The sequence below is a fragment of the Rhinoraja longicauda genome, chromosome 5 (assembly GCF_053455715.1).
Source record: "Rhinoraja longicauda isolate Sanriku21f chromosome 5, sRhiLon1.1, whole genome shotgun sequence".
NCBI lineage: Eukaryota > Metazoa > Chordata > Chondrichthyes > Rajiformes > Arhynchobatidae > Rhinoraja > Rhinoraja longicauda.
The window spans coordinates 65320133-65345974 of NC_135957.1; the positions used below are offsets into that span (position 1 = coordinate 65320133).

Below are 25842 nucleotides of genomic sequence, written 5' to 3' on the forward strand. Positions count from 1 at the left end.
TATAGGATGTATAATCCTGAATATTCAATTCCCAGTCCCCATCCTCCTGCAGCCACATCTCTGTAATCCCCACAATGTCATACCTGCCAATCTCTAACTGAGCCTCAAGCTCATCCACTTTACTTCTTATAATTCGTGCATTCATATATAATACTTTTAATCCATTACTCGTCTCACCTTTTACACCTATCACATCGATTCTTATTATACTTGGCCATACTCTCCTATCCCTTCGTGAGCTTTCTGTTCCGTTAATTCTGGGGTCTTTCTTAACTTTTCCTATACTCTCTTTCCCTTTAACTCCATCTTTCTCTATCCCATTTGACACACTCACCCGTGTAGCAGTGACAAACCTGCCTGCCAGAATGCTGGTCCCCCGCCTGTTGAGATTAGTTCATAAGAAATCATTTTGAATCAGCCTTTCTTAAACTTCACTTTTTTTCATTGTACTACCCAGGGCAGCTAACATAATTAGTTGAACCATTCCGAAAGATTCCAAAATTGCGTGTGTAAATTGCACCAATGCAAATAATATTTCCATGCTCTTTTACGCTGTTTTATACCGAAAAGTTCAGTTGCTGCCCCATTACAGATTTCTGCCAATCATGTCCATTTTCAGGCCTTAGCAGATGCTCTTAAAATTAAGATAGATTTTTAAATACAAGTGTAAATTCTATCCAATGCAACAAAATTTCAATGTTTTAATTTTATTCAAGAGTCAAGAGTACGTTTGTCATATGTACTGAAAATGGAACAATGCAATTTTTAGTTGTAGCAGCAGAATGTTGGTTGTTTTCCTGAGGTAGCTTGAGGTATAGATAGAGTAAATTAGGGGGGGGGGGTGGGGGCTGGTTTGCGTGACTGGGCTGCATTTACAACTGTCTGGAACTTTTTGCGGTCTTGGGCAGAGCAGTTGCCATAAAAAGTTGTGATGCATCCTGATGGCATACATTCTATGATGCATCTATCGAAATTGATAAATGCCAATGCAGACAAGCAGAATTTTGTTTAGTCTTCTGAGGAAGTAGAAGCATTGGTATATTTTCTAGGCCATAGCATCAATGTGGTTGGAACAGAACAAATTGTTGGTTATATTTACGCCGAGGAACTTGAAGTTCTCAACCAACTCTACTTTAACACTTTTGTCTTGTTTTTGCAGTTTTGTTTTCTTTTCACTGTCTTGTATAATTACGTATAATTGTTTTTTTGAGTCTATGTCTTTGACTGAGTCTAATGTGCCTGCGAAGTACCTCACCGTACTGGTGAATATCATAATAAACCCCACTTGACTTGGGCAGCTCAGTGGCACAGTGGCAGAGTTGGTGCTTTACACCACCAGAGACCCAGCTTTGATCCTAACTACGGATGCTGTCTGTACAGACTCTGTACATTCCCCATGCGACTGCATGGGTTTTCTCTGTCTGCTCCATTTTCCTCCCATGCTCAAAAGACATACAAGTTTTTATGTTAATTGGCTTCTGTAAATTGTCCGTAGTGCTAGTGCATGGGGTGATCGCTGGTCGGCACGGATTCGGTGGGAAAAAAGGGCCTGTTTCCATGCTGTGTCTCTAAAGTCTAAAGACTTGACTTGATAAAGACTGGGGCATGTAATCGATGATTAGCTCCTTCATTTTAGGATACTGAGGGAGAGATTGTTGTCTTGACACCATACCACTATGATGTATGTCTTTCATGTCTTCCATGTCATCATCGTTTGAGATCCGATCCAGTCCATTATGATGGTATCATCTGCAAACTTGTAGATGGTGCCAGATGAGAGTTTGGCCACACAATTACAGGAAGGGATTCCAAACACACAGTTGCTGGGCACTGCTGGTGAGAATCATCATGGAGGATGGTTTGTCACCAATCCTTATTAATTGCGTTTTACAGGTCAGGAAGTCAAGGATACACTTGCCAAAGGGAAGTGCTGTGTACCAGGTCCAGGAATTGGGAGATGCGTTTGGCTGGAATTCTGGTGCTGAAGGGAGAGCTATAGTCAATAAATAGGAGTCTTCAGTAGTATAAGAAAATAACTGCAGATGCTGGTACAAATCGATTTATTCACAAAATGCTGGAGTAACTCAGCAGGTCAGGCAGCATCTCGGGAGAGAAGGAATGGGTGACGTTTCGGGTCGAGACCCTTCTTTTGTATGTACCCTTTTTATCCAGATTTTCGAGAGATGAGGGTAGGGCCATGAAGATGGCATCTGCCGTGAACCTGTTGTGGTGGTATGTGAATTGCGGTGGATCGAGGCTGTCAAATGATTGAATGAATTTGTGTTTTCTAAATGACGCATTTCAAGAAATGCATGAAAACAGTTTTATGAAGGAGTCAGGCGTTAGAACTCTCTCCTTTTTATACTTTCTCGTCCTTTAAAGACCACACAAGAGACTTTGTAGTAGTTTGAGTGCCAAATGAGTAATTTAACTAACACTACTGACATCTGCATCTGTATGTGGTTTTTCCAACAGCATTGATGAACAGATTGATCTATTTTGATTCTGTTCTTTATTTAAACGTTTAATTCTCTGCTTCATGCACTGAACAGTCAATCCTTATAATTTGCCTTTTTTTGCAAACCCCCATTGATCTTTCTTAAATTTGATCATGGTCATTAATAGATGTGAAATGCTGCACCATTTCTATTAAGTGGAAAATCAAATGGTATGTTTATTCTTTGAAGGAGAATGTTAATCCATCTTATATCAGATGAATCAACAATAGATATAATCAGATGTAACATAACAATTTTCAAAAAATTCAAACCACATGCATTACTAAAGCACTTTGGAACCCACTGAGTCACAGCAGATTACCACTCTGGTCTTTTAGCCGAAAGGTTATGGATTTAAATCCCACCCGGAATATGTGCTCAGAAAGATTAGAAGATGGAAGTGCGATATTGCATCCTTGTAAAAGTTATTGCCTTTCAGATGGGATGCTAAACAGAAGCCCCATCTGTTCTCCTCGGGTATAAGTGAAGCATCCCAAGGCACTCTATTACGTAAGGGCATGTAAACTAATCACATAATGTAAAAAAGTACAGAACTGGAACAGGCCCATCGGCCCTCAATGTCTGTGCCGAACATGGTGCCAAGATAAACTAATCTCATCAGCCTGCACAATTCCCACCATTCTCTGCACTACCTAAAAGCTGCTTAAATCTCATTGTTATATCTGCCTCCACCTCCATGCCTGGCAGTGCGATTAATGCACCCATCACCATCTGTGGAAAAAAAACTTGGTCAGCACATCTCCTTTAAACTTTGCCCCTCTCACCTTAAAGCTTTCCCCTCTAGTCTTTAACACTTCCACCCTGGGTAAAAGTCTATCTTCACAGTGCGTTGTATCCGGAAGGCTAGAAGTGTTATCAAGGATGCCTGCTACCTTGTCCATTCCTTTGTTTCTTTTCTACGTTCTGGGGGAAGATTTAGGAGCTTGAAAGCTCTGATGTCCAGTCCTCTTCCCCACTGCGTTCACACTCCTGAATCAATCACCTCTTTCACACCCTCTTACTGGACGTGTCACCATGTACTCTTACTCATAATTCTACCTCTATTGGATTTTAATATTTTTTGTACTACTTTGAATTACACTACCATCTTACACCATTCTGCTGTTTTGCCCTCATTACACTTATTGATGTGTCCATCATTTCTGTATGTATTAGTGTTTAATTTGTGAGCTTCATGGGAGCAAGAAATTTCATTACACCCTGTTATATATGACACTATACTAATCTGCAATAGCTGTTGACGTTCAATTTTTCACTTCCTTGAGATCAAGATGTCCCTGACAAAGTCAGCATTTAATGCCCATCCCAAATGCCCTTGAGTAGCTGGTGATGAGAACCTAAGCAGTTGTTCTGGTGAAGACTCTTCCACTCTAATGCTTGGTCGGGAATTCCCGGATTTATATCCAGTGATGATAAAGGAATGGTGCCTTAGTTCCAGGCAGGCTCTTTTGCTCTTATCAAAACAGATTACGTGGAATCAGAGTGAGAAATGCTAACCAACATAAGAAACTGCTACGCCCGTGGTGCCCAACCTTTACCCTTGTAGATATGCTTTCTGAGAAGGAGTGAGATGCTAGATGACCTCCAGCATGTTCTGTACTTGAGGTGTTGCCTTGGACAGCATTCAAGTCCGGAATGCGTTGATGCGTGCATTGCAGCCAGCTGGTGTTTTTGAATAAACGCGCGAGCCTGCCTTCAATGTGATCTGGCTCATCTTATGTATTTTCCATTGAGTAAATTTAAAATGGATATAATAAATATATCGTTTTCTCAACAATGGCATTCAACTGATATTTGCCTCAGGAAAAATAAACCACGGTTGCTCTCTCAATGTGGCCATGCAATCTGCAGTTATAAGGAGGCATTCGTGTTCCTCCCAAAATGTTTTTCAAATACACATAAAGTACGCATAGAATGATAAGGCCAACATCCAAAAGGGCTTAGGAGTATTAAAAATGAGGCACATCTATAGGGGAAAAGGATGAGTACCAAACACCCATAGGCTTAGCAGTTTCTTATGTTGGTTAGCATTTCTCACTCTGTTTTGATGTAATCTGTTCTAATAAGTGCACAATATTCTCTGCACCAACTTAAACACAGTGACATCATTCAGTATGTTCTCTGATTCACTATAACATATGAATATCAGCACTGGAAATCACCCTAATTCAGAAATTAGTCAGCAATCTATTGCATCACTGACGTTAGTTCGCATTGTTAACTCATTGTGCCATTCCTAATGATTATTTATTGGGTTTCAAGCATGCATTAGTGCATTATGACATTCTGATCTTGATGGTATGGACAACGTGCAGGACTCGCTTGTGAATACCAAACATTCACTTGAACCTTTAAAATTAACCTATTGGGAATAATATGAGGAAAAGTATGGGAAGCAAAGAACACACACCCAAGCCATTTTTAAAATTAATGTGTTCATCTTTCATATATCTTGATGTAGTCCTCCCCCCCCCCCCCCCCCCCCCTCCGATCTAGTAGCTAAAATAGACAAAATAATGAATATGCCATAACAGCAGGCCCTTTTACAGAGGACCTGAATAACTATTGTTGTTACTGTCATATTAACTGTTTTATTTATTAGAATTGGAAAGTAGATCATCTCTCATGTAATCCTAACATCAAATCTGCTTTCTTTCTGCAGCCCTGATTTAAGCTGGAGAGATGTACAACACCTGATTGCAAAAACTGCGAAGGTACCCAACCCTTCGGAAGTGGGTTGGCACATCAATGGCGGGGGTTACCATGTCCACCACAGGTACCTGTAGCTTCAGTTTACATTGATGTGGAAACAAATTTTTACTTGAGTTATTTTTTTTATTCAGAGCTGCCTATTGCTTGGCAGTTTACAATTATTTTGTTATGTTTTGTGATTCTGCACAAATACCTGGCTAACTGGCTTGGTTAATCCTGATTAAATGGCCCTCTTCTGGAATATACAGTGTGAAGGAGATCAGAAAATCAGACCTCAAAATAATCAGCAAAGGATTCTTAACTTGATTACATGTGACCTTTTTACATTATAGGTATTCCTCCATTTAAAAATGTGTTACATTCTTGAAAAACAATTTCATTCAGTGAATACTTAAATGAAAAAGACATTTATAATTATATCTTCAAAACACTATCTTAAAACATACATACTGTACATGATATATTCTTGCAAGGGATTCATCTCTCATCCCCACCGCTCTCCCTGCCTCTCTTTCTCGCTCCTCTAACTCCCCTCCCTCTGCCTCACCATTGTTGCCCTCCAACTTATCTCCTCCTTGGGTCTCTATCTCTCTCTGGTCTGACTCTTCCTTGTTCCCTTGGCTCGCTCTGTTTCTCTCCCCCAGACCCGCCATTTCGTTCCAACAGCACTCCCACACACTCTCTCTTACCCAGCTCCCACTCCCTTCATCCATTCTCTCATTTTCCTCCCACCCTCATTCCCTCTTCTGAACTTTGCACTCCCTTCCCCACACTCCCACCCTCTTTACCTATCTACTTCCAATCCTCCCTTTTTTCTCAACCCTCACTGTTTTTCCCAATGTCACTCCATTCCTCCGACCACCCCAATCTTCCAATCCACTCTTCTTCCATATTCCTATCTTCCCTCTTCAACGCAACCACTCCCTTCCCTTTTCCCATGCCTTCCCCTGTACCTTTGGCAGGTACAGGTTTTGTTGACACAACTAAGTATCCATGTCAAAAATGTAATTCTCCTTTCAGTTGCAATTTCAATTGCCCTTTAATGCAAAAATTAAATTGTTTCTAATTGCTAAGAATGTCACAGAAATTGACACAATCTGAAGAGTCAGTTTAAGTACAAGTCTGTAAATTGAATATTTGTAAATCAAGGGACACCTCTAACTGTTAACAAAGTGATTTAGTATCAGCGCATGGTGTATTTTGTGGAGCTCACAGTCCCTTGGGAGGATGATGTGCAGGAAGCCTTTGAAAGAAAGAAACTGCGCTACACAGACCTTGCAGTGGAGGCAGAACAGCGGGGCTGGAGAACAAAGATCTGCCCGGTAGAAGTTGGATGTCGAGGATTTGTGGCAACATCTACTGTAAGACTGATGAAGGACCTGAGGATCAGCGGACAAGCCCTACGCCAGGCTATCAAGGAAACATCACAGGTGGCAGAGCGGAATAGCCAGTGGCTCTGGCTGAAGAGGAAAGACCCCATCTGGTCTCCCAAATAAGCCGGCTAGGCAGATGCAGAGGGGGGTGGTTCTGGGACGCCAGAATGCACTGCTGAGCCTACTGGAGACGTCGTGGGTCCAATCAGCGAAACGTCGATGAAAGTAGGTGCCCACTTGATAACCCCAATGACGTGTCTGCCTAGCCTTTCTCAACATCGGAGGAGAATAGGTGAGTGCATAAGCCTCCCATCACCACCGGGAGCAAGTTGACATTTGGCACTTTGGATTTCTAACATCTTGTCTTGTGTACTTGGAAACATGTCGTTTTATAGTTATTTTGTTTGCGGAAAAACATTATACAACAACAAATATCATGCTCCACGAAGTAGAAAATCTGTTACAACTCTGGCATTTGGACGTTTGACAAAATGTATGAAATTACCATTAGTGTCAGACACACACAAGTATTAGCCTTAAAGAAAATTGTGATTAATAATCTATTGAAGCCTCTTTATGAAAAGTTCCCTAAAAATACTTACCTTTGGTTGCAATTCAAAATGTTCTGGCAACCTCCAAAAAATATGCAAAACTGTGCTTCTTTTCAGATGGTGGGTTAATTTACACATCCTAAATATACGATTAAAAATTCTAAAAGAAATTTCAGTGCCAGGGCACAGGCAAACAGCAGTTGTTTTCTGTTACACAGAGATATTGGTGTATCGTTCATTTCTACATCGTCAGCAAATGTTAGCTGCTGATTTACAGAGTTGAAAGAACTTTTTTCTTACTTACCTAATTATCACCTAAGAAGGAGGCCATTCAGCCTGCCATGGCCATGGTGGCTCCCAACAGGCAATCCCATCCCTTTTTCTCTGCAGTGCCTCAACTCTCACGCTTTTCAATATCCCTTTAGTTTTTATGCTACATGCATGCACAAAGGGATTATTTACTACAACTAACTATCAATGAGAACATTGGAACGTGGGAGGAAACTAGAACATTCAGTGGAAACCCACACAGTCACGCAGAAAATATTAAAACTTTGTGGAAACAGCATTAGAAATTAGGATCAAAGCTGAATCCTAGGAATTATAAGGCAGCAAATCTACCTGTTGCACCACTCTATTTTTGAGTAACTCAGCAGGTCAGGCAGCATTTCTGGACGACATGTATAGGCGACCTTTAGGGTCGGGACCCTTCTGCCCCTTTGTGTTCTACGCGTGATTCCAGCATCTGCAGTTCTCTGCATCTGCACCACTGTGCTGGCCAGGGGAAGGAGGGTGGCATTGAGAGGGGAAGTTGGGGAGGACTGGTGTTGAAGGTAAGGGGCAGTGAGTGGGTGGTGGTGCAGCAGAATGGGACAGGGAGAAAGGAGGAACTGAGGGGGAGAGACACAGCAGGAGCCAGGGAAGAGTGAAAGCCAGAGGAAGCCAAAACTGAGAGACCAGTGTTTGCCACTTTGCGCCTTGGATGGAGCCAGAAAATGTCAGGATGAGCAGGTGCAACTTGCTGTCAGTCTAAAACCACAATAAAAACAAAATATCTCCTAAATGCCTGTGTGCAATGTACAAAACCATTTACCGTCAGCATGGCAGAACAATATAATTTAATCCTCTCAATACATTTACAAAGGAATAAACAAACCTAAGTGATATCTGTAATGGGCATGAGAAAGAGGCTTTTTATAGAGTGACTGAGATCTAAGCAGATTTAAAAAGCATAAGTAACCAAAGTGGAAATTAAATTGAAACATATTAGATTTGACTAGTTAATCGCATTTGGTTTTAAGTTCTTTTTAAGGTATTTAGCACCTTTTCAACTGGAAGGTATATAAAAGCTTACAGTTACTACAACAATAAAATAACATTGGCTAACAGCCGGTACTCAACAGAGTGCAAATTTTCATTCAACCTCTGCTTGCTTTGACACTTTTTCAGGCCTCTGATTAGCATGCTCAAAAGACTAATATTTGTTTACTCTCAACACTTTAATGACATTAAGTGCAACTTTGGAGGGAGACCAGACATGTGTTGTTGTGGCTGGAAATCAAGGTTGGTTCCTCTACAGAGGAGATTGGTGGACCAATTTCTCCACAGAATTACAAATTCAAGGCTACGATATGATGCGATATAACTTTATTTATCCCAGGAGGGAAATTCAGTCCCAGGACTGAAAATTAGAAATAATAGGGAATCTTTGTAAATTAATGATTATTTTTCCACACCTGTCAGAGAAAAGCTGAGAGATTCATGTGAGACATTTCATGAGGACTAAATTTGTAATCTGTTTAAGAATGCAGCAAAGTAAAATAATGCACAGGCTGGGTTTCTGAAGCAAATGTAGTTATCTTTGAAAACACATGGCTGGTCACTTGCTATTCACCAGATGAGAAATTTCTGTTCTGCCGAGAAGATGAATATTTCACAGATTGCATAAGCATTCTTTCAGCTGTTAGCTGATCAGACTCTGTGCATTACGTTAAAATAAGAAAATTTCCCAGTGTAATTTTCCCTCAAAACTCACAGTGCAATGTTATATGATGCAATGACAACTGACCAATGACTGTGGCACCGTCGCATCACACAAATACTTTTGTTACCGTGATTATCACAGCCTACGTCATGAAGTTGATCGAGAATTTCCTGTTGACACTTCTCCTTTAATAAAAAAGGCCACTTATTTTGATAGATAGTTGGTGTTTGTCAAATGTCAGAATGCTCCCCCAGCTGAGATGCTGCATTGAAAATGATTCACAAGCAGTTACGGAGAAGGTAATATTGTTTCATGAAGATGGCTGATGCCAAACTCCTGAACAAACAATCTAACAGCCATTTCATGGGATGCTTGCTTTAAAATAAAGCAGTCTTTACTTAGCACGCAGCGAGCCATTGTTTATGTTTGTTGTGGCTGTATTTTTATCTTTTTGAGAAGTTCTGTGATTGATAAAAATCATAACGAGGGAATTAAATTTTTAAAAACGTAAAAGAGACATGTGACCTGCAAGTATTAAAATAAATTAAAAACGGAATTATTAAGCTGGCACAGGAACTGTGACACCTGGACAGGATACGAGAAAAATTGGCACATATTGTACATTAGCTGTGATTAACACTTGTGCCTTCACTTTTTTTTGGTCTTTTTTATTAAAACCTAGAGACATTTCTGACAAGGAATATACATTCACTGCAGCATAAAGTGGGAGCAGTACAACATGTAGCTATTAGATTTGTTGAAATCAGAGCACAAGTTGCTGGAAACACTCACAGGGTAAAAGAGATCTAATCCTCGTGCTTGCATAACAATGTGTTGTGATTCACTCATCTCCGATTGCTGCAGGCTTTCACCTATGTGTTCACCAATGAAGTTTTGCTGGTCTCCTGATCTTGGTTCTTAAAAAACAAGTGCACACCTTGTTAGACACAAAATGCTGGAGCAACTCCGCAGGACAGGCAGCATCTCTGGAGAGATGGGATGGGTGACGTTTCGGGTCTGGGGAAGGGTCTCAACCTGAAGCGTTACCCATTCCTTCTCTCCAGAGATGCTGCCTGTCCCACCGAGTTAATCCAACATTTTGTGTCAATCTTCCGTGTAAACCAGCACCTGCAGTTCCTTCCTACACAAGTGCACTCCTTGATGTTGTGGTCAGGATGAGAGTTTTCTAGTTCTGAGCTAAGAGGCTTCCTGTACATGACATCAAGTTAACTAAAGCAAAAGGAGGGGTGGGGGGGAGGGAGCGTGTGGGGAGGCGGGCAGAAAGAAGAAGAAAAATGAATCAGACCGACAGCACACTACCACTGCCACTCCCTCCCTGCACCCACTTTGCTATGTTCTGGTAAATACTCTGCTTTAGTGCCTTTAGTGGAATGTGTAAATTATACTGAGGATTACCATGCAGACCAATACAATATCTATAAGAAGGAGTGCAGAGTTTTTTTTTGCTATCTGGGGCAAAATCTGTCAATTATATGGAAAGTGGCAGTTCTGTGTGACAATACATGTAGACTGTTGTGGGTAGAGAGAGACAGTTCCCAAGCCTAGATACATATTGTGAACAGACACGATGATGGAACTCATCATGCCCAACTGATCTGGTTCCAACCATCGTCAACCAGCCTGTGCCCATTGCCTCCTCAACCCCTCCGCACGCCCCATTCCATCAATCTCCTCCCATCCTTTGTCTCACCCCTCCATTTCATTTCCATATGGGTGGCTTTCTTCTCTCTACACTCTCAGTCCTGATGCAGGGTCATAACTCAAAAAGTCAACCATCCTGTTGCCACCACACCTACTGTCCTTCCAACAGTTAGGTTTTTTGCTCTAGATGGACGCTGTGGACCGAATAAGGTTTAATGCTGAACGGTGGAGAAATGGAAATGTACGGCATGAATGTGTATGCTGGGTGACAACGTTCTGAATTCCACGTTAATAAGTGGATTATAATGCAAAACAGTCTGATAATAAGAGGCTTTTTCCATCTTACAGCACATAATTATATATCTGCACAAACATTTGTGATGTTTGCTTTCAGACCACAGAACCAAACCAACCTCTTCAGAAAAAACTGAAAAAACCCCCCCTCAAAAATCTTCAAAGGCCAGGAGAATGGTTGTTCACATACTAATTCAAAGATTCATTTCTCCTGTTTCTTTATGATTTTCTTTGAAGACTCGCTCCACCTTCATGAAAGGATGCAGTAAACCAAGCATCTTGAGTGTTCAAATGAGACGTGGGTTTTAAGGAGTTTTCTGAACCTCAGTATGACACGCATCAACATAAATATAAAGGCCAAAGCCATAGAAACAGATCTGCCTCGGCCTCTTGAATCACGCTAAAGCTACTCACTCAGCAACAAATTAAGCAACATATTCTTTTATTGATAAAGAACTCGCAGGAGTTGAGGTACTTCATTATTTCCCAAGAGACAAATCAGTTAGATTTCCATTGCCTAGGGTAGGAAAATTTATCACTCTTCTGATAACCTCGACATGTGTTAATAGAAGAACGGTGTAAGGGTCAGATATGCAAAGTCCTGTCTTTGCATTATTATCAGTAGAAAGTTGCTCAAGACTTAATTTGCTCCAAGCAAGGTCACTGTACAAGAAAATACAACCAAGAAAATACACCACCAGGCCAGTACTTTTTCTTCCAAACCGGACAAATATCGGGTAAGGAATATGGTCTAATTTGATTACCCTTTTCAATGAATGTCTTAACACAGATGGAACTCACTAAGAACGCATGTTTTGCATGCCTGGCTGAATGTTTCACGCATTGATTGGAACCATGACTCACTATAAATCAATAGTTTACTCCTGTGCATTTGTGTGTCTGAGAGAAAGAGAGAGAGAACGAGAAAATACTGAACAAGAACGATTGATGCAGATAGAAAAAGTGCAGATGGAAATAAGATTTTTAGAATTTCTACATCAAGAATCCATTTGGTCCATTTTAATCCATGTTTCATATGGAAATCAAAAACAAAACTCAATTTTTCAACTCCTGATTCTTTTGGATTTGGAAATGGTGGACCTTTGCCATGGCTTCCTCTGATCCGATAGGTTGCCAGTCCTCAAGTACTCCCTTCCGTGAATTAATTGATTTTTTTCCTCGCAATTGCTTTTGTCCCTCAGGTGTGAACAAGTGATAGTTTCATTAAAATCAACTCAGTGGGCCATGCTGGCAAAGAATTTCATATTCTAGCATAGAAAATCTCTTTATTATTCTCTTTAGTTCCCTTTTATGGTTAACTTAAATTTATGCTTATTGACTTTCTTCCCACCAATGAGTGGAAATAATCTATCAACTTTGAAACATTTATCCATGAAAGATTACAATTTATTTTTATGTGTCAGCTGAGATAGCAGTCTCATATATTATTTAATGCATGTTAATCGCTGCTGAGTCTGATCTTGTTAATGTTACCTGTAATGTGCGTAGGCATGTGGATATGCGGGAAATGGGGGGATGCGTGCAGGTAGATAAGAAATAGTTTTGGCATCATGTTTGGCACGGATATTATGGGTTGAAAAGCCTGTTCTTCGGCTGCACTTTTCTACGTTCATTAGTTCATAAGTTATAGGAGCAGAATTAGGCCATTCGGCCCATCAGGTCTACTCTGCCATTCAATCATGGCTGATCTATCTTCCCCTCTCAACCGCATTCTTCTGCCTTCTCCCCATAACCCCTGACACCTTTACCATGTCCTAAATTATTGCTATTTCAAGAGAGTCAAGAGAGTTTAGGAAAGCAGTGGATGTTCCAACCAAATATCCTTGATTTAAAGTGAACATCATTCCACCAACAACAGTGCCTGATGCAACAATATATTAAATATATCTCTAAATCTAAAAATCTAAAATTCATACCAATCATAGGGTACATATTTCTTAAAGCTGTATACACAAATGATGTACCACAATATCTTTCCATCAGAAATCTCCTCAATAGTACTAATAGATGGAAATGCAAGCTATTGATATTATCTTCTCTTCAGTGTTTTTGTTTTTAAATATATTATCTTCACAGGATAGCAGAGCTATGTATGGGGGGAAGGCAGGAACAGGGTACTGATTGAGAATGATCAGCCATGATCACATTGAATGGTGGTGCTGGCTCGAAGGGCCGAATGGCCTCCTCCTGCACCTATTATCTATTGTCACCCGGCCTCAGGAAATCACAGGCAGAGACTTTTAGGATCTACATAACTTTGTACGATATGGATGTCATGTTTGCTTACCACATCACTGGGAATGTATATAATTTCCGTTTTACTTTTAGAATCCACGTTTTTCCAAAATCATAAGACAAATAAATGTAAATGGGACAAATGGTTGCAATTTAATCCTGGAGCTCACAATCATCAGGCTGTGAACTCAGAATTAGAATGCTATCTGGGCCTCTCAAACGCAATACAGGAAAGTGTTATCATTCCTTCTGAACCATCCATTATTTTGTATTTATTGGTTATTGGGCCACTTGTCACGCAGAGTTTGCACAGCAAGGAACTGGGATAAATGCCAGTTTTCTTTTCTGAGCTGCTTGATCCAAGGCAACAAATAAATCTCCAGTCCTCCTTCACAACTTCTTTACTAAAGCATATGGTCTCGATGGAAATGTGGCATTTAGTTCGCTGCATGAGAAAATCTCACTTAAAGGCTTTCTTTAAATCAATGGCATCACCAGGAATTGTCAGGAAAATTATTCTGGGGTCAACTTTTAATTTTATTTAATTGCAGTGTTCTCTTGTGGTTTTGAAATTAGCAATTTATCATTGATGTGGAACTTCCAGATTTAGGTTATACAATGCGCAAATATCAAACAACATTAAATCATTGGACCTTTGCTTAATTGAGACCCACATATTTTCCTTGACCCCCTCCACCTTTTCAAGATTGAATCCAATACAAGGTGAGCAGCTGAGGATGACTTGCTTCCACTCCAGTTCTGTGTGTCCTGAAGTGGCCAATGTGCCAAGGTGGAAGCCACAGACTCTATCACAAGTCGGGCAGAAGATGCTTGATGGGAAGGTGCACAGGTAGCTTGGAGGCTGATGCTTTCCTCCTGTTTAAGCTGGGCTTCCATATGTTCTTGACAAATGGATGAGCTTTTCCGTGCCAACCCGAATGCTCCTTCTCCAGTTTGAGCAGTCATGGGCCAGATGGTGGGAATGTTTTCAGAGAGAGTTTGAGAACATCCTTGCATGATTTCCACTCTGCACCTGATAATCATGGAACCATTCAAATTAAACAAATTGTGTGATGATAACAAATATTCCCTGATTCATTTCTCCCTGATCAGAAGATTATATCACTGCGCTTTTGCAATGCAATACAGAGGCCTTAAGACAAGCAATGCAAAATGTACCATTATATTGTTAAAGTCTAATGTACAGTTCTGCATAACTCAATGTGCTTTATAAGAATACAAAGGACAATTTCAGTGATTTCCTGAACTACTTGTGCTGAATGAATAGATCATAATGTAAAGTTCAAATTGCCTTGATTTTGTAATATTATTTCTAGTGTTACACAGATGTCCACATTTTTTAAAATTTTGTGTGCATATGTGAGTGAACATACACACAGACCCGCAGTCATCACTATTAACATTAGTTTAAAATGGCAGGATTTGGACAAGACACTATAAAAGGAATAAGTTTGTAGGTTTGTAGATTAATTGGCTTTGGTAAAGATGGTAAATTATCCCTTGTGTGTGGGATAATTGGTGTATGGGGCTCACTGGTTGGCGCAGACTTGGTGGGCCGAAGGGCCTGTTGCCGCGCTGTATCTCTACACTATATAGTACGCTAGTCATTCTGCACAAAATGTGTAGGAAAGAACTGCAGTTGCTGGTTTAAATCGATGGTAGACACAAAATGCTGGAGTAACAGCGGGACAGGCAGCATCTCTGGAGCGAAGGAATGGGTGATGTTTCGGGTTGAGACTCTTCTTCAGACTGAAGAAAGGTCTCAACCTGAAATGTCACCCTTTTCTTCTCTCCAGAGATGCTGCCTGTCCCACTGAGTTACTCCAGCGTTTTGTGTCTACCTTTCATTCTGTACAAATGTGGTTTCAATGTTTAAATGCTGCAGGGAAGCTCTCAATCCCATGCTGACCTAATGTCCTTTTCTCAGCACCATTTGCTCATTTGAATGCCGCTTTGAATCGCTGCTTCTCAGCAGCTGACTTGCTTAGTGCTGAAAACTCTGACCCTGACGATGCACACTGTTCTTTTGGGCTGAAAATGAGATCTGGCATTTAATTTCAAGGTCTCAGCCACCAATCTGTCAAAAGTCTTCATTTTCCGAGTGCCCACTAGAACTGCTGACGATCACAGCCAACTCTGAGCGCTTTCATCTTTCACTGGCAATAAACATGTCGCACTGGTGGGGTGAAGTGCAATCTGGAATTAAATTTACTGCACATAAAATATGGTACTACTTTTATTGGTTCAAATACATGCCACTCATAATTTATTTCCAGTTGCCTGACTTACATAAAGTGAGAGTGTTTCTGGATTCTTGGTGTTGGAGGGGAAATAAACTATATCTAGTGCTAACACCTTCAATATAAGCAGTTTTACTTTTTTTTTAAAGCAGAATGCGTCTTACTTGCTTAAAATGTTGACTTGTGATTTCTGAGATACATGTTTTCTGCAAAAAATTATGAAACTTATTTTTGTCGATCATTTTAGAAGTTATACGTCAAATAAATTGGCCTGAGAAATATTTGGAACTGCACCTTTAGACTTTAGTGACACAGCATGGCCACAGGCCCTTCGGCCCACCGAGTCCGTGCCGACCAGCGATCACCCCATACACGAATTCTATCCTACACACCAGGGACAATTTATAGAAACCAATCAACCTACAAACCTGCATGTCCTTGGAGTGTGGGATGAATCGGAACACCTAGAAAAACCCCACGTGGTCTTCAGGAGAATGTCCAAACAGACAGCATCCATAGTCAGGATCGAACCCGGGTCTCTGGCGCTGTAAGGCAGCAACTCTACTGCTGCACCATTGTGCCATCCTCATCTGCATAATTCTGCAGAATTTGGAAATCCCTGCGAAGCCAGGGATCCAATTACTTTTTATTTAAGTAATCTTATCTTAGGCAATGTCCTTGGAATTCATTAAACTTCTTCCATTCCTGGAAAACAAATAAAACCCACTTTTAAGTCAAATCAAAAGACACAAACTACTGGAATAGGCAGTCACGAATGGGTCAGGCAGCATCTCAGGAGAACATGGATAGGTGATGGTTTGGTTCAGGACCCTTCTTTAGACACATCACCAAGCATTTGAGGCAGCAGTAGCAAAAATCAGATTACCTACCATGCAAGTCATATTGGCACTCTTGATCTTGTCCTTCAGACAGATAGCTGGAATTGGTTGTTTGTTTGTCCTTATCAAACAAATGAGGTCCCAGTGATAACCGACCAATGCGAGCTTGATGTCAATGTTGTGGTGCCCGTAGACTAAAATTCCCCTGTAGTCCCTCAGATTCCTTATACCAGGCACCAATATAAAACCGTACAGCTGAGGAACAGGCACTTTGGCCCACAAGCTGTGCCGAACATAATGCCAAGACTAAGACTGGGAAATATACTGTATCTCCCTGCACACAATCCATATCCCACCATTCCCTGCATATCCCTGAGCCTACCTGAAAGTCGCATAAATGCCATTATTGTACCTGCCATCACCACCATCACTGGGACAGCGCGTTCCAGGCACCCGCGATCCCATAGGTAAAAAATGTGCCCCGCACATCTCCTTTAAACCTTGCCCCTCTCACCTTAAAGCTATTTATATCTATCGTAGGAAAAAAAGGTTCTGATTGTCTACCATATCTATGCCTCTCATAGTTTGACATACTTCTAAATTTAATATTCTTTGTAATACTTTTATTTGCATTATAATTCAATGCAAACCTCACATTAAAGCTCCGTACCTTTTATAATTTCCCTTTTATGAAATCAGTTCCCCCTCCCACTCTACACCTTAACAATCCCCCCTTACCTCACTACAAGTCTATTACTCACTCTCCAATCAATCCAAGTCTGTGCAAAGGACAGCAAAGACTCAAAATTGCTTGAACCTTGTTAATGATCCACAAGGCAGGCTGTCAACTTGCTATAGTGGTCATTCAACAAAGGTCAACATCAACTTGTATAAGAAAATAACTGCAGATGCTGGTACAAATCGATTTATTCACAAAATCCTGGAGTAACTCAGCAGGTCAGGCAGCATCTCGGGAGAGAAGGAATGGGTGACGTTTCGGGTCGAGACCCTTCTTCAGACTGATCAACTTGTTGCACCATTACATAATACAATACACAATACAATACAATATCCTTTATTGTCATTGTACAAGTATAACGAGATTTTGATTGTCGCTTCCATATCGATGCTATCAAGTCAAAATGTAAATAAATCACGGCGAACATGTAAACAACAAGGGGGGGGGAAGGAAAAAGAAAAGGGGAGAACAAGGTAAAGTGCAAAAAAAGGTTAATGCAGGGGTCAGTTGTGCCAGATGACCCTGGGGGCAGAGACAGATCATGGCTGGCTCTCAGCAGGACTGATTCAGAGCAGCCATAGCTCTAGGGATGAAGTTGTTCCTTAGTCTGGAGGTGCGGGCAGTAGAAGGCTTTGTAACGTCAGCCAGATGGGAGTAGTTCAAACAGACGGTGGCATGGGTGTGTGGAGTATGTAGATTTTCTTGTGGCAACGTGCGTTGTAGATGTCTCCAGAGCTGGCAGCTGTGTCCCAATTATCCTCTGCGCTCTGCCGACGACCCTCTGAAGAGCTTTCCTGTCCGCTGCCGTACACACATAGATGCCACAAACAAACAAAAACACTTTATGTAATCAAAATATTTCTAATGAACCGTCTCCAACCTGAAATGTTGTTTCCAATTCCCTTTCCATGGATGTAGTATTGACCACCTGAGTATATCCAGCATTTTCTGTTTGTGTTTTACATTTTCAGCTCCTGCAGGATTTTATTTTAGATTTTTACTTTTAAAATATCGTCTTTTATTTCCAATGCTGTGTGTGAGTTTGCATATTATAAACATAGGAATAAGAATTTTAGCATATGACCCAGTTGAATGCTGGTATATTAACTAACATGGGAAAAGCCTCATGATACATATACACTTTAACATCCGTTTTCCCAGTCAATTGCATTTTATTTGAAATTTATACTGATGCAGACTGTTGTTATTCTGATGTATCCTGATTAAATTGTTGATGTGTTTAATGATCTAAACTGTATTCCATATAATTCTGCAGCAACAGAATAGGAATCAACATAAGCAAGTCTGACGAGAATATGAAAAGTCTGAAAATGGTAGTTTAAGTCACAATAGGCAGTTTTACAGCACTGTTTAACTGACTGCATCTCTGGGGCCCTCTTAATTCTAATTTTTTATCATTTTATTGGGTGTTAATTTGGTGATAACGCATTGTACTAAAAAAAAACAGCAGGTCAGAATGATCTCTTTTAACACATGTTGAACTGGGATATTGAGAGAGATATATTTCCTGCCAAGCTTCTTATAAATATTAATTCTTTGTTGGAAAGAGCCAATTGCTGGGTCCTCTTGTATATATACGTTACCTTTTCATTAAATGCCACATTATGGGTGGGAAAAATAATTGATGAATTTATAAACATGATTAAATAATTTGTACAAAATAATTGCAGGAGAAAAATAACTGTATGACTTGTTTTATTTTTATGTTTTATTTTATTTTGATGTTGACTAAAGTCTGGACTTCCTCATGCCTTATGTTCTTTTTAGCACACACTGTTTTTGGTAAAATGATAAGAGTGCTATTGGAATTATCAGCGATCATTTTCAGCCCTATTTGGCTAGTAATTGGCATTGACAATCCACTGCACACCAAAGAGAAGATCGGAGAGAGTGCGGGTGGGGGGAGGGGATCAGGGAGAATGGGGGGAGAGGGGCGAGGAGGGGCCAGTGGGGGTGGGGGGGGAAGGGGGACAGTGGGGGGCAGGAGAGAGTGGTGGTGGGGAGGAGGGGAGAGTGGGGGTGGGGAGGAGGGGAGATTGGGGGTGGAGGCAGGGCTGGGGGGGTGGGGTGGGGGCAGGGGAGGGACAAGTGGGGGTGGGGTAGGGGGGATGGAGTGGGTCAGTGGGGGGAGGATGGGGGGATAAGGGGGATTGAGTGGGGGGGTTGAGGGTGCTACACCAATACAGGAGAGGTTTTGAGTCCAGGGGTCACTCACTGACACCCTCTCCCCTTCCCTCTTCCCCCTCTACGTGGAATGGGCCCAACGGGTCCACTTGGTCTAGTTTATAATAGTGCAAGATGCATGCATGCGTGCACACTAACACACACACACACTCTAACATACACACATGCACACACACACAACATACACATACACCACACACACACTAACATACACTCAAACACTAACATACACACATGCACACACACACAAAACACACACGTACACCACACACACACTAACATACACTCAGACACCAACACACACATGCACACACGCACAACACACACATACACCACACACACACTAACATACACTCAAACACTAACATGCACATGCACACACACGCACACAACACACACATACACCGCACACACATTAACACACACAGACACTAACACACACACACTAACACACACACGTGCCACAAACATGCCACCCACACATACCACACACACACGACACACACACACACTATACCTTACCTTTGATCTGCATTTCACTATGACAATATAAACAAGGTGGTTTTGTTTAAATGATTATTGCATTACCTTTTGAGGATACTGAACCATTACCCCCCTGCAGTCCCAGTCTGCTTATTTTAATATTACTGTCTTCTTCGCAATATATTATGACTTTTGGCCCATGGGTTGGAAAATACTAAAGAATGTACTAATGAAAGTAAATTATTCCCCGAAACTTTATAAATTTCCTTTTATTAATTAAGTATAAGAAAATAACTGCAGATGCTGGTACAAATCGAAGGTATTTATTCACAAAATGCTGGGGTAACTCAGCAGGTCAGGCAGCATCTCGGGAGAGATGCTAAACGTCACCCATTCCTTCTCTCCCGAGATGCTGCATGACCTGCTGAGTTACTCCAGCATTTTGTGAATAAATCCTTTCATTAATTTCTCATTTTGAAACATGTTAAGAATCATGAAGGGCAGTGGCTATTCCATCTACAAAGAATTATAATGCTGATCACTACTTAATTCTTTTCTGTTAGATTTAATGTTGTTAATACATTTTCTTGTATTCTCCCTGACCTTTCTTTGTATCACACACAATTCCTTGGATAATAAGTATAAGAAAATAACTGCAGATGCTGGTACAAATCGATTTATTCACAAAATGCTGGAGTAACTCAGCAGGTCAGGCAGCATCTCGGGAGAAAAGGAATGGGTGACGTTTCGGGTTGAGACCCTTCTTCAGACTGATGTCAGGGGGGCGGGACAAGGAAGGATATAGGTGGAGACAGGAAGATAGAGGGAGATCTGGGAAGGAGGATGGGAAGGGAGGGACAGAGGAACTATCTGAAGTTGGAGAAGTCGACGTTCATACCACCGGGCTGCAAACTGCCCAGGCGAAATATGAGGTGCTGTTCCTCCAATTCCGGTGGGCCTCACTATGGCACTGGAGGAGGCCCATGACAGAAAGGTCAGACTGGGAATGGGAGGGGGAATTAAAGTGCTCGGCCACCGGGAGATCAGTTTTGCGTCCTTGGATAATAAGGTGACTTTTTCCCTTATGTCAAGTTTGTACTTGCCTATTATTTCCACCAACTGCCTTGCTCTCCAACATGTAGAAATTCATGACACCCTTCCTCAAAGTCTGTTTATGAACTCGATAGACCCTGACCTCAGGTATTTCCACATTCCCTCCATGGCCCTGTGTGGTTCGACTGAGACCCTCGGTTTCTTCCCGCAATCCCAAAGTCATCCCAGTGGGTCAAATGACAACTGTGAATATTTGTTAGTGAGGGTAAGTGGCATTTGGAATATTGTGAGCAGTTTTGCGCCCCATATCTAAGGAAGGACATGCTGCCATTGGAGAGGATCTAGAGGAGGTTTACGAGAGTGATCCCAGGAATGATTGGGTTAACATATGATGAGCGTTTGAAGGCACTGGGCCTGTACTCCCTGAAGTTCAGAAGGATGAGGGGGGACCTCATTGAAACTTACCGAATAGTGAAATGCCCATGAGTGAATGTGGAGAGGTTGTTTTCACTAGTGGAAGAGGCTAGGACCAGAGGCCACAGCCTCAGAATAAAAGTTTGTACCTTTAGAAAGGAGATGAGAAGGAATTTCTGTAGTCAGAGGATGGTGAATCTGTGGAATTCATTGCCACAGAAGGCTGTGGAGGCCGTCAATTGGGTATTTTTAAGGCAGGGATTGACAGATTTTTGTTTAATAGGGGTGTCAGTGGTTATGGGGTGAACACAGGTGAATGGGGTTGAGAGGGAAAGATAGATCAGCCATGATTGAATGGTGGAGTAGATGCGATGGGCCGAATGGCTGAATTCTTCTCCTCTAACTTATGAACGTATGAAAGAACGTTAGGAGAGTTGGTGGGTACTTGAGAGAGAGCGAGTTGCATAACTGTAAAGGAAAATGGAAAGTGACCGAGATACTCTGTTGGAATTCACCTGATGGTCTAAGTAGCCCTGGTGTGTGCTGTTCGGAATTAATAAGTAAATCTCTACTTACTAATGTGCGCCTTGTGCCAGTTACCAAACAGATGGCAAAGCTGACCCAAGACTTTCCCATTGCTGCTGTCTAACTGCTTGTTGTTCACTCCTTTCCTCCATCTGGAGAAGAGTTTTGCCTGTGCTTCAACTGCGAACCCGAGATCAGGATTCACCATCTGTGAGACTACAAATGCCAAGCTATATTTTACCAGCTTATGGCACAGTAGTTTGCACTTCCACCCACTCTGCCACCTGCCTGCCTCCACTCTTTCTATTTTAATGCTCCTACCATTCCTTGTCTACAAAGGTAAAGAGTGCAAAGTATTTAACCATGGAAACTCAATGCAAAATCCTGGCAGATGGATTACACAAGACTTTCAAAAATCAGGGCAGTTGATGCGACATAATGTGTTTGACTGTTTCTGAGGGTTACATTTAATTTAAATTAAAACTAGAGAGAACCTTTTTATGTAGACACTAGGAACTGCAGATGCTGGAATCTTGCAAAGAACACAAAGTGCTGGGGTAACTCAGTGGGTCAGGCAGCATTTATGGAGGGCATGGATGGGCGATGTTTCAGTTCAGTTGATGAAGGGTCCCAACCCAAAATGTCACCTATTCATTCCTTCCAGAGATACTGCCTGACCCCCCCCCCCCCCCCGAGTTACTTTAGCACTTTTCAACCATTTTATGTCTGTCCTTAATAACAATTAGAGACACATGTCCTCTGTTTGCATGTCCTCAGGATTAGAAAGGTTTCATGTTTTAGCTGGAGCAAAACCTTTTTCCCACCAATGTTTCCATCTTTTGTTTAGTTTAGTTTAGAGATACAGCGCAGAAACAGGCACTTCAACCCACTGAGTCCACACCGACCAGGATCCCCACACACTTACACTGTCCTACACACGCGAGGGACAATCTTACATTTATGCTTTGGAGTGTGGGAGGAAACTGAAGATCTCGGAGAAAACCCACACAGGTAACGGGGAGAACGTACAAACTCTGCACAGACAAGCACCCATAGGCAGGATGGAACCCGAGTCTCTGGCACTGTAAGGCGATAGCTCTACCGCTATGCCACTGTGCCATGTGTAATAGTTCCATGGATGAATTAGGTACTTTGGCAGCAGGGTCATTGTTAGTCAAGTATGAGTTACATGATAAGGAACTGCAGACAATCCTGTCCTCATCCATTGTCCACACCCAAGTGCTCCCACCCAAGAGGCTCTCTTGTCCAGTGTGGCTCATCCACATGCTCTGAGCCATGGTTTCTAGCAATCAGTTTGAGACAAGTATAACATTATTGTGAAGCCAGCAACACATTGTTAATCATCATCCTTGCCAAATGGTATTAAAATTCAAGTGACAAAATATTAAAATGTTAAAAACAATCCAACAATCCATCATGAGATTTATCAAAATTCTCTCTCTATTGGTTATACTTCTTCTGTAGTTCATGGTAAGCGACTGTAATTGTGATTTCACACCACTCGCAGTGTACTGTCAGATCAGAAATTTCATTCTGCAGCTTTTTGTAGAAATTCTTATTTAACATTTCAAGTCCTGAAATGGAGAAGGGTGTTCACTCTTGATCTGTCAGATGTGCATTGAAATTTGATATATTCCATTTGGCATGAATGTTTCATTTATGCTATGAATATTACAATGATAAGCATGAATATAACAAATTAATTTGCAATTTGCCAATCCATTAATTTTTTTGTTTCTGTTTTACTTTCTTGCGTGCAAGCTGATGAGGCTCAGCAAGAGACACAAGGAACTGGTAGATACCTGAATCTTGTGTAGAACACAAAGTGCTGGAAGAACTCAGCATGTCAGGCAGCATCTCTGGAGGACATGGATAGATGATGATTCGCATTGGGACCCTTCTTCAGACTCCTTTTGAAGAAGGGTCCCTACTCAAAACATCACCTACCTATGTCCTCAAGAGATGTTGTCTGACCCACTGAGTTATTCCAGCACTTTGTGAGACTTAACAGAGTCCAGTGCAGCAATGTATATTTACTTTTTGGTCATTGTTGAACATAATTTGAAATCAAACTATTTCCACGATATCAAGTTTATTTATTGTGGACCAACCTTTTTGTTTTATTAGCTTTGTTCAGATCTTATGTTAAGCTGTCATAGTGAACTGCTATTTTGAATGAAGCTGGGGAGTCTAGGTGTTAAATACTGCCAAACACTCTCTGTCACTTTATTCACAAATGCTGGAGTAACTCAGCAGGTCATGCAGCATCTCGGGAGAGAAGGAATGGGTGACGTTTCGGGTCGAGACAGTTCCTCAGACTGATGTCGGGGGTGGGACAAAGGAAGGATAAGATACTCTCTGTCACTTGGGCCAAGTGTGCAGTATCCAGATGTAAAGTTTCATTTATTCTGCTTAACTATGTACCTTAACCTCCTATCTCAAAAGAGCATTTCCTCCTGCATCGCTGTGATATTTTCCATTTCCTGCAGCAACTGTTCTGACTGTCTCTCTCAATGAGATTGCCCATTGAGTGGTGTCGCAGAATACTTAGCAGAATATCAACTTGCGAAATGGTGTGCAAGGAAGTGCTTCAAATAATGTGGCCCACCTGGGATTATTTCAAACGAGAAAAACCATATAGACGTGAGCCAGCAAGCAGGAAAACAGATAAAACACCCAAGTAAAGCTAAGGTATAATGAGTTTCTCTGCAATGCAGCCCGACAGAATGGACAGATAATTCAGCTTGAGAGTAGAGAATTTAACTTATTTCTTTATATATTTTTAAATGACATGAGTCCCTTTAACCTTCACTTTATCATGTCCAGTTGCTCTGCTTTTATTCCAAAGCCATTTTGAAACTGGCCTCAGATTGAGGCCTTGATCATCCAGTTAAGACTTCAGAGCATCACACTGAGCTTCAGAACTCAGGATGAAATCAATCACCAGCCCCAGAGGAGTCATTGGACTCTGGCCTGTGTATTTAAGGGGATCATAAGCCTGGCCAGCAGAACGGGTTATGATGATGATGAATATGGGGTGGGGGTAATAGTTGACAGGAGATGTCCTCACCATTTGAGATGAGTTCTTCCTCTGTTCAACTCAAACTGCCTTACTTTGTTTTTACTCAGGTTCTCAATTACTTTTTTTTAACTTCCACTCTTTACTACTGTAAACTTATAAATACATAAGAAAGCGTATAAAAGTTCCCTACATTCTGCAGTCTGCTCTTGAATTGAAAGTATTAAAGAGCTATTGTAGATTCCAGAAGGATAGTGATAGTTTTGGTGGCAAAATTGTGGTTACCATAATGATGACATTTGTTTGGGTCTCAAGGATCCTTCTGTAATATTGGACTATTCTTGAACAGACCTGAAGTTGAGATTTCTTGGTGGACAATTATTTACCTCTTACTCTCAAGAGTTCATGACTTGAAGAGAGAGTTAAGTGGTTGTAGGTTCAAACTACCTTTTATTATGCTCTGATTTTCTCCTTTTGGAAAACACCTAAGTACAGATGTCATTGATACAAACGTTGTGCCAAGTTTCTCTCCCATGATAATCCTGAACTCAGTATCACAGATATTAGAATGGAGATTCATGATCAGTGAACCCAATCACAAAAAAAAAGATAAGCAGGTACATAGTTCCTTGGAAGTGGGGTCACAGGTAGATAGGGTGGTCCAGAAGGCTTTCATTGGCCTTCATCAGAGTATTGAGCATAGAGGTTGGGAGGCCATGTTGCATGTGTACAAAGCGTTGTTGAGGCTACATTTAGAGTATTGTGTTCCATTTTGGTCACCCTGTTCTAAGAAAGCCGTTGTTAAGCTGGAAAGGGTGCAGAGAAGATTCACAAGGATCTTGCAGGACTCAAGGGCCTGAGCTACAGGGAGAGGTTGAGCAGGCTAGGACTTTATTCCTCGGAGCACAGGAAGATGAGGGGTGACCTTATTG

The 25842-nt window shown here is 41.3% G+C and overlaps 1 protein-coding gene across 2 annotated transcripts in view; it reads left to right on the forward strand.

Moving 5' to 3' along the window:
• The window catches only part of LOC144594034 (PC3-like endoprotease variant B), a 1240467-nt gene that overhangs the window by 884103 nt on the left and 330522 nt on the right, over nt 1-25842 (forward strand). For both annotated transcript variants that reach the window (XM_078400201.1, XM_078400200.1), the window contains one exon: nt 5182-5295. In XM_078400201.1, the coding sequence (XP_078256327.1) occupies nt 5182-5295 (114 nt within the window). The remainder of the gene's footprint in view (nt 1-5181; nt 5296-25842) is intronic.